Source organism: Osmerus eperlanus, chromosome 1 (genome assembly GCF_963692335.1).
Source record: "Osmerus eperlanus chromosome 1, fOsmEpe2.1, whole genome shotgun sequence".
NCBI classification, from domain to species: Eukaryota; Metazoa; Chordata; class Actinopteri; order Osmeriformes; family Osmeridae; genus Osmerus; species Osmerus eperlanus.
This window is the reverse complement of record NC_085018.1, coordinates 22,999,624-23,008,947: the sequence shown is the minus strand read 5'-3', so window position 1 is coordinate 23,008,947 and position 9,324 is coordinate 22,999,624. Positions and strand designations below refer to the sequence as shown.

The 9,324-nt window shown below is 48.9% G+C and overlaps 1 protein-coding gene across 1 annotated transcript in view; it reads right to left on the bottom strand.

The window, feature by feature from the left end:
* LOC134019210 (dedicator of cytokinesis protein 3-like) overlaps window positions 1-9,324 on the bottom strand; it is an 87,885-nt gene that overhangs the window by 28,486 nt on the left and 50,075 nt on the right. Inside the window, exon 6 of the mRNA XM_062459904.1 lies at window positions 1-20. This exon is cut by the window's left edge and continues 129 nt beyond it. Within this exon, the coding sequence (XP_062315888.1) occupies window positions 1-20 (20 nt within the window). The remainder of the gene's footprint in view (window positions 21-9,324) is intronic.

Below are 9,324 nucleotides of genomic sequence, written 5' to 3'. Positions count from 1 at the left end.
AACAGATCTACCTTGTGTTTCTGAGAGAGATGCAGAGAGAGATAAATGGAGAGGGAAAAGGGAGAGAGAGAGAAAGCGAGAAGGGGTGATAATACACTTTACTATCTAAATGTTTTAAACTCAATGAAAACATAATTTGCCCTGTGAAGTTTCAGTTAATAATTTACGATGAATACCTTGTGATTCAGTATTCACTTGGCCAAATGGTTCAAATACATTAGAAACATGCAAAGCGTTAAGACACTTTATTCGACGCTGGTTGAACTTGCATGCAACACAGAATGAAGTGTGCACACACACAGAAACAAACACACATGTAGACCCACACACACATACACACACACACACACACTCTCTTCTTGTAGGATTCTGATTCTGCTTACTCGACAGCCTCCATCACATGACAGGGGGTCAATCCCATTACAATTCAGCCAGTTCAGGAAAATATTATAAATTCAAATACACACATACACAAACACACACACACACACACAAAGTCAAAGTCAACCAAAGGCACGCACACATGCTGTACATACAGAACACACACACTGTATATAAATGGGATATTCCAATCCGTTCTCCATTTGTAAGCTTACCTATCACACACCTAGGAAAAATCTGTCTCTAGGACATTACTAAGTATAGTTGTACTGCAAAAAAATACATGAACAAAAATATGCGTTTTGTTGAGATGCCTTGATGTACAGTACTGTGCATAAGTCTTGGGCACCCAAGATTTTTTACACAAATAATGTCTTATACTGTATTTCTTCAATTAAATGCTACAGCTTTTCTTGAATTACATGTTTCGATGAGGGTGGTGTGTACACGAGGGCAGCTTTTTTTATTATTATTTAATTCGTAATTAAGAACAACACAGGAATTGCGCAAAGCAGTTTATTAATTAGTAGGCAACATCTCTGGTGTCTCGTCGGTGAGGAGGCAGATGAGGATACTAATAGTGATGCAGAAAGTCTATCTATTTGTAGTAAAAATTAATTAGAATTATAGTAAATCTAAATGTAATGTTGTTGCATTTTTTCGAGGACGGCGTTTAAGTGTATCAGATTTGAATGCAACATTTAATCAAAGAAATACATAGTTTTTTTATTTGTGCAGCAGTATAAAAGTGCAATTTTGCTAAACTTTTTGTAACATTTTTCAATTTCATTATTTCTTAAAGCATTTTTCCTTAACCTTTTTTAGTTTTATTGTGCCTAAGACTTTTGCACAGTACTGTATATCAAGGTGGGATGTTAAACCGACAGTTTAAATGCTCAGGTCTTAAGACCAATTAACCCTACTAACCCTAATGCTACGTTTCCCTACTGCTGCGAAATTGTTTTCTACAAATACAAACTGTCAAATCTAAACCTAACCACTACAGCACAATGCCTCAGTCTTGATGAGATGTCTATATGATATTACATCAGTAACTTCCTCGCTTGGAACAACATGGACTCCAGTAGTAACCCTCCCGTAGTAAACACGTGTTCTGAAGAGCAGTCTCCTGCCAGCTTCATACTGAGGAATGAGGACTAGCTGGTTTCCTAGGTAACTGCCATGACAACCATGATGGACGTGTTTGTGTCCCTGCTCGTCACTGTTCTGGACCTATGGGCTGTGATTATCCTGCTAAACAGCAGAAGATAAAAACATACACACACATATTCACACACACCGACACACATACACACACAAACGTAGGAAAAGGCACACACACACGCTGAAAAATAGATGCTTGAGTGCACACACATAGATGGACACATACATACACATGCAATAACACACAACACTCTGATTGGTAGGTTTTGTGGTCATATGCAAGTTGAAGAGCTCCACTTCCTGTGTGACAGGAAGTGGTGTTAGACCAATCAGGTCAGAGAGAGAGAGAGAGGGGGGGGGGGGGGGGAGAGAGAGAGAGAGAGAGAGCGAGAGAAAGAGAGAGACGGAGAGCGAGAGAAAGAGAGAGAGACAGGGGGGGTGTAGAAAGGAAGAAAGGACAAAGAATGTGAAAAGGAAAGAGAAAGTGGGTGATGACCCCAAACCTTTTCAACTTTTCTCAACAGTCTTCATCTAACCTGCAGCTGCTAGTAAGCTAGAGACCAGACACACACACACACACACACACACAGACACAGACAGACACACAAACAGGGTGTGCAGAACCTCCAGATGTCTTATACAATATGGATGTTGTCTGTCAGGTTGTTTTAGACATGCTCATTTCACTCCATCCTTTCCCCCACGCTAACATGCAGCAAGAGACTGAAATGTGTGTTTTCTTTATGGTACTTTTACCAAGCACTGTCACAGAGGGCTATTCAGATGCCCACAGTTAAGCACCTATAACCAGTTTAGACCCTCAGAGAAAACACACGCACGCCACACACACACACACACACACATTAGGTTAATGCCACGGATGTTCCTCCATGTTATTCTTTTCTGAAGGATATTCTCACATCAACTCTTTACTTTCTGCCATCTCTCTCTCTCTCTCCCCCCCTCCCCCCTCCACCTCCCCCTCTCCCTCTCCCTCTCCCTCTCTCTCTCTCTCTCTCTCTCTCTCTGTCTCTCTCTCTCTCGCACGACCATAGTCACCCTGGTGTTCCCTGTCGGTCTCTCTGGCTGTGTCTGTGCTGTGGGTTGTGTCTGTCTCTCTCCTCTCCCCTGCTTCCTCGCTCCCTTCACACCTGTGTCTTGTCATTCATCACCGAGCTGTCCTCAACTGTCCTCACATCTCCTGTGTGTGTGTTTGTGTTCCCTGTGGTGGTCCTTGTCTGATTGTTTTGCTGTTTTGGTCGGTCTTACTGTGTGCAGTTCTGTCCTTGCTGCTCCTGTTTGATGGTTACTTAATACATTCTTTTGATTCTGTTTGCTCTTCTCTCTCTCTGTATCTCTCTCGCTCACTTTCTGCCTCTCTGTCTATCACTCTCCCACACTTTCTCCCTCCGAGTGTGTGTGTGTTAGGTTCTGTGTGTTTGTGTCCGTGTGTGTGTTTGTGTCTATGTGTGTGTGTGTGTGTTTGTGTCTATGTGTGTGTGTGTGTGTTTGTGTCCATATGTGTGTGCGTGCGTGCGTAGAGTGAAGGTCTGCTCCTGATTGCGTGACCCAGCAGAGCCATATGCCAGCGTGCCGAGCCCAGTGTGGAGTGGCGAGGGCTTGGCTGAGCGCAGGCGGGGAGCTGGCATGGACCACCACAGGCAGGCATCTCATCCGTAATCCTCTCCTGACCCAGTCTGACCCTCAGCACACACACACACGCTCACTTGCACGTGCACAAACGCACATGCAAGCACACACACACGTACTCCCCCCCCACACACACACACACACGCTCACTTGCACATGCACAAACGCACATGCAAGCACACACACACGTACTACCCCCCACACACACACACGCTCACTCGCACGTGCACAAACGCACGCCTGCACACACACACTGGCACATAAGCAGGTTGGTCAGAGATCTCCATTGCAGACAGGCAGCCACACTTCAGTAGCTCAGGGAGAGGAGAGTGCAGACGGCCACACCCAGCACAGGACCTGACCAATCAGACGCAGCCTCACCGCCGTGTGGCTACGCCGCGCATCTCAGCACCCATGATGACCCGAGTCACCTGCCTAGACACGTCAGCATTGTAGTGAGGTCCGCAAGACCACACGGAGCCAACATCTTGCCACACCTGAAGAGTGATTCAATCACATCAGACAAACCTAATCAGCCCTTGTGACACCCTCAGTATGCTGATTACCCACCAAACGCCGATGCAAAGGAACCATAGAATTGGGGGGGGACCTCCCCAATCTACCTAATCAGCCCTCCTGCTAGCTTGCAAGCTTCAAAGGGCCTGATTTAGACAACACGTCTCCAGCGACCATTTGCTATCCGTTTCGGCGGCGATTTGAACAAAGAACATACCTTGATCAGAACTTTTGAGGAAAGTTCTTGAGACTTCACCTTTACCACAAGAGTACAAGGTGGAGAATTATGAGAGGGATATTTGTGTTATGTTTGTGACTTTGTTTTAATGTTTTGTTCACTGAAATCTTGATTCTAGTAACAACTCCTTCTTCCTGAAAGATAACCACGTCATTCTTGGTATCTACACAAAGCTATCATAATAAAACAATCATTCAACTATATTTTGTAACTGTACCAAGATGTCCAGAACAATATTTGAACCATCGAATGAACCAGCCAGAGATCAGATCACACCTTTGGTAGGTGTGAAGGAAGGAGGGGGGAGTTGAGAACCCAGCTTCCCCCAATCCACATCTGACCCCAGACGGGTCCTCCCTCGAACTGTATAAAGCCCTAAGATGACCATCAATCTCTGACTCCAGCGAAACCGACCATGGCATGAACGCCATCAGGATTGGCGTTCCAAAGGACGTCGCCAAGCTTCTCCTGAGATTCAACTTCATAGTGAACGCGACACTATCTGGACGTTTCAACAGAAGAACCAAAAATGCAATTCCAAATGCGACTTCACTGAGATCCCGCAGACTCAGTCACATGACCCAGCGCAGCCGCGCTGTGACTTCAGATTCTTCAAATGGACCTTTGGCGCAAACCGCCCTCAACATCATTGATCAACCCCTGATCAAACGTAACTATGGCTAACGCTCTTTCCTCCTCGACATGGCATTGGCGTGAGCTCTGTTTATGATTTGTAAGGATGTAATCATTGACTGTACAATTTCTGTCTTTCTTTAAGTTAGACCATTTCATTCTGTTCATTGAAACCAATCTCTCATATCAAACCCATAATCCAACTTGTTCATAAGATCTGTTTACCTTACTTGAATAAATTCATTGTAAAGATATTTTGACGTGCGTGTTCACTGATGTTACGATTGGCTCTACTCTTAGAACGAATTCATTCCTAAAGATGAGACTGATTATTACATATTAAACATAGGATTCCCTAATGTCCTAAACCAATATTAGGGTGGTGCCCCGAGACTTTATGATAAATTAAGTATTTCTATCTTTAAACGAGCAAACCCCGCTACAGCATCAAGCTGCACCTGCAGGGACTAACCTCACACACCTAATACTGTACCACACACCTGATACCGCACACCTGATACCACACACCAGATACCACACACCTGATACCACACACCAGATAACACACACCTGATACCACACACCAGATACCACACACCTAATACTGTACCACACACCAGATACCACACACCAGATACCACACACCTAATACTGTACCACACACCAGATACCACACACCTGATACCACACACCTGATACCACACACCAGATACCACACACCAGATACCACACACCTGATACCACACACCTGATACCACACACATGATACCACACACCAGATACCACACACCAGATACCACACACCAGATACCACACACAAGATACCACACACCCGATACCCCACACCTGATACCACACACCACATCAATGACCAACAACAAGATAAAAATAGATCCTCCTGGATGGTGATTGGTCAGTCTACATAGCGGCGGCGGCTACTTACGGTGGAGAGGTGGTGAGGCGGCTGGTCCTTCTGCTGTGCTGAGAGCGCTGAAAACCAGCCTCTCTAGACATGAAGCTGCACACACACACACACACGCACACACACAAGGCTAGGAGAAACCACAGGCTGTCACACAGCTCACAGCTCTTCCTACGGGATGCTCTCTCTCTCTCTGGTTTGCTTTCTCAAGTCTCTCTGCCTTTCTCGCTCTCCCTCTCCTTTCTCCAAACCAACCAGCCAGCCACCCACCAGATGAGTGCAGGGTTGGAGCTGCCTCCTAAATTAGAGAGCGGCGTTTCGCTCAACATAGCTAGCTCAGTGTTGCTCGATGAGTAAACTTAGTGCTTCTCACATAGCTAGCTCAATGCTAGCTCACGCAGACATGTCAGTGCTGGCACACATACTGTAGCTATCCAATGCTAGCTCACAGAGCCAGCTCATTGCTGCTCAAATACTTCTGTCTGTAATCTTGACCGCAAACTCTATTGCCTTACAAACACACACTTGTGCACACAGAAGTTGTGTTGAGGCCAGGCCAGGCCAGGGCTGGCAGCATCACCTGTCTGGTCACACTGGGATGGTACTGTAGCTCTCCAATTTTGAGACAAAATCACACACACACACACACACACACACACACACACACACACACACACAGGAGAGCTGTGTTTCCATGGGAACGCCATGGCAGTTGCAGCAGACTGTGTATGACACACGCAGACAAGTGAAGACACACGGGAGTCATTGTCACTTGTCCTCTTGTCAGAGTGCTGAGGGTAGGGTTAGGGTTCGGCTGGTTGTTTGGTGTGTGTGTCTGAGAGTGTGTGTTTCTATGTGTGTGTGGTCGTGTGTGTGTGTGAGGATAGGTGTGAGTGCCACACAGTGACAGGTCTGGAACTAGCTGCTGTCCCCACACACACAGCTGTCACTGAGACAGACTCCTCAGCAGTGGACAAGCTTAAGAAGATGCAGAGAGACAAGGAGACAGATATGTGTCTCCTCTACGGATCAACTCTCCTCTCTGTTTCACCTCTGTGTTGTCCATTTACTGTGGACTGCTTCAGCAAAGAATTACCTGAACTCTCATGCCGAGAAAGCATACTGAATTGAATTGAGAGAGATATATCTCATATCATACATCAGAGATATCCTCTCTCCTCCTCCCATCTCAACCTCTCCCTGCTTCTCCTCCTCCCTCCTCCTCCCTCCTCCTCCCCCATCCTCCCCCATCCTCCCTCATCCTACCTCATCCTCCCTCATCCTCCCCCATCCTCCTTCATCCTCCCTCATCCTACCTCATCCTCCCCCATCCTCCCTCATCCTACCTCATCCTCCCTCATCCTACCTCATCCTCCCCCATCCTCCCTCATCCTACCTCATCCTCCCTCCTCCTCCCCCATCCTCCCTCATCCTCCCCCATCCTCCCTCATCCTACCTCATCCTCCCTCCTCCTCCCCCATCCTCCCTCATCCTACCTCACCCTCCCTCCTCCTCCCCCATCCTCCCCCATCCTACCTCATCCTACCTCATCCTCCCTCATCCTCCCTCATCCTCCCCCATCCTCCCTCATCCTACCTCATCCTACCTCATCCTCCCCCATCCTACCTCATCCTCCCCATCCTCCCTCATCCTACCTCATCCTCCCCCATCCTACCTCATCCTCCCCCATCCTCCCTCATCCTACCTCATCCTACCTCATCCTCCCCCATCCTACCTCATCCTCCCTCATCCTCCCTCATCCTCCCTCCTCCTCCCCCATCCTCCCCATCCTACCTCATCCTCCCTCATCCTCCCCCATCCTACCTCATCCTCCCTCATCCTCCCTCCTCCTCCCCCATCCTACCTCATCCTACCTCATCCTCCCCCATCCTACCTCATCCTACCTCATCCTCCCCCATCCTACCTCATCCTCCCCCATCCTACCTCATCCTCCCCCATCCTCCCTCATCCTACCTCATCCTCCCCCATCCTCCCTCATCCTACCTCATCCTCCCCCATCCTACCTCATCCTCCCTCATCCTCCCTCATCCTACCTCATCCTCCCCCATCCTACCTCATCCTCCCTCATCCTCCCTCCATCCTCCCCCATCATACCTCATCCTACCTCATCCTCCCTCATCCTCCCCCATCCTCCCTCATCCTCCCTCATCCTACCTCATCCTCCCTCATCCTCCCTCATCCTCCCTCATCCTCCCTCCTCCTCCCCCATCCTCCCCCATCCTACCTCATCCTCCCCCATCCTCCTTCATCCTCCCTCATCCTTCCTCCTCCTCCCCCATCCTCCCCCATCCTACCTCATCCTACCTCATCCTACCTCATCCTCCCTCATCCTCCCTCATCCTACCTCATCCTCCCCCATCCTACCTCATCCTCCCTCATCCTCCCTCCATCCTCCCCCATCCTCCCCCATCCTACCTCATCCTACCTCATCCTCCCTCATCCTCCCCCATCCTCCCTCATCCTCCCTCATCCTACCTCATCCTCCCTCATCCTCCCTCATCCTCCCTCCTCCTCCCCCATCCTCCCCCATCCTACCTCATCCTCCCCCATCCTCCTTCATCCTCCCTCATCCTTCCTCCTCCTCCCCCATCCTCCCCCATCCTACCTCATCCTACCTCATCCTACCTCATCCTCCCTCATCCTCCCTCATCCTCCCTCATCCTACCTCATCCTCCCCCATCCTACCTCATCCTCCCTCATCCTCCCTCCTCCTCCCCATCCTCCCCCATCCTACCTCATCCTACCTCATCCTACCTCATCCTACCTCATCCTCCCCATCCTCCCTCATCCTCCCTCATCCTCCCTCATCCTACCTCATCCTCCCCCATCCTACCTCATCCTCCCTCATCCTACCTCATCCTCCCCCATCCTCCTTCATCCTAAGCTGTGGTCAGTGTTGGGAGCAGCCACTCTGGGAGAGAGGTTTCTTGAAGAAAATAACTCCTGACAAGAAACTGAGAATACCCTCCCCCCCTATCCCTCTCTTCCCCCTCCCCCTCCCCCTCTCTTTGACCCTCCCCCTCTCTTCCCCCTCTCCCATCTTCTTCATGGGGCGGAGGGCAGCTAAAGGTGACAAATGCCAAACAGTATTCGACTCCATCCCCTCCTATCCCCCCTCCCCCCCCCCCCCTCTAACGTCTCCTCAAGGTGTTGAGGGCATCTAAAGGTGACCATGTCAGTGTTAGTCACAGAGGGATCGTTTTAACACCTGTTGCCCCCCAGATGACAGCGGACTTTCCGCTTTTCTTTCTTCCTCCTCCCCCCCCCTTCTCCCCCTCTACCCTTTCTCACCTTCTCTCTCCAGGCAATCACCTGTCACATGCTCCTAACATGGGGCAGCACGAGTAGAATACACACACCGACGCACACACCCACACAGACGCATACACGCACACACACACACGCATACACACACACACACAATCCACACTCACAAACACCACAGCCACGCCCATGTATAAACACACATATATACACTGTAGAAATGTCCCAGTTATCAGAGTATATCTCTCTTGGCAGTATCTTTGGTAACCTCTTGAGGTGTCTGCTGTACTGAGACAGCAAGCAGACACGACACACTCTCACTCTGTCTGCACCAGCCGCTGCCACACATCACACACAGCTTTGACATCACACGGTCATCAATATTTGAATGTCAGGAGGTTTTCTCTGAATCTTTTTTTGATACACAAAATATGATGCTGTTCTCCTGCACTCAAACAGCATCGTAGAGTAGTCATATTCTCCCAGAGAGAGGGACAGAGGACAGACAGAGGGAGGGAGAGACAGAGAGATTAGG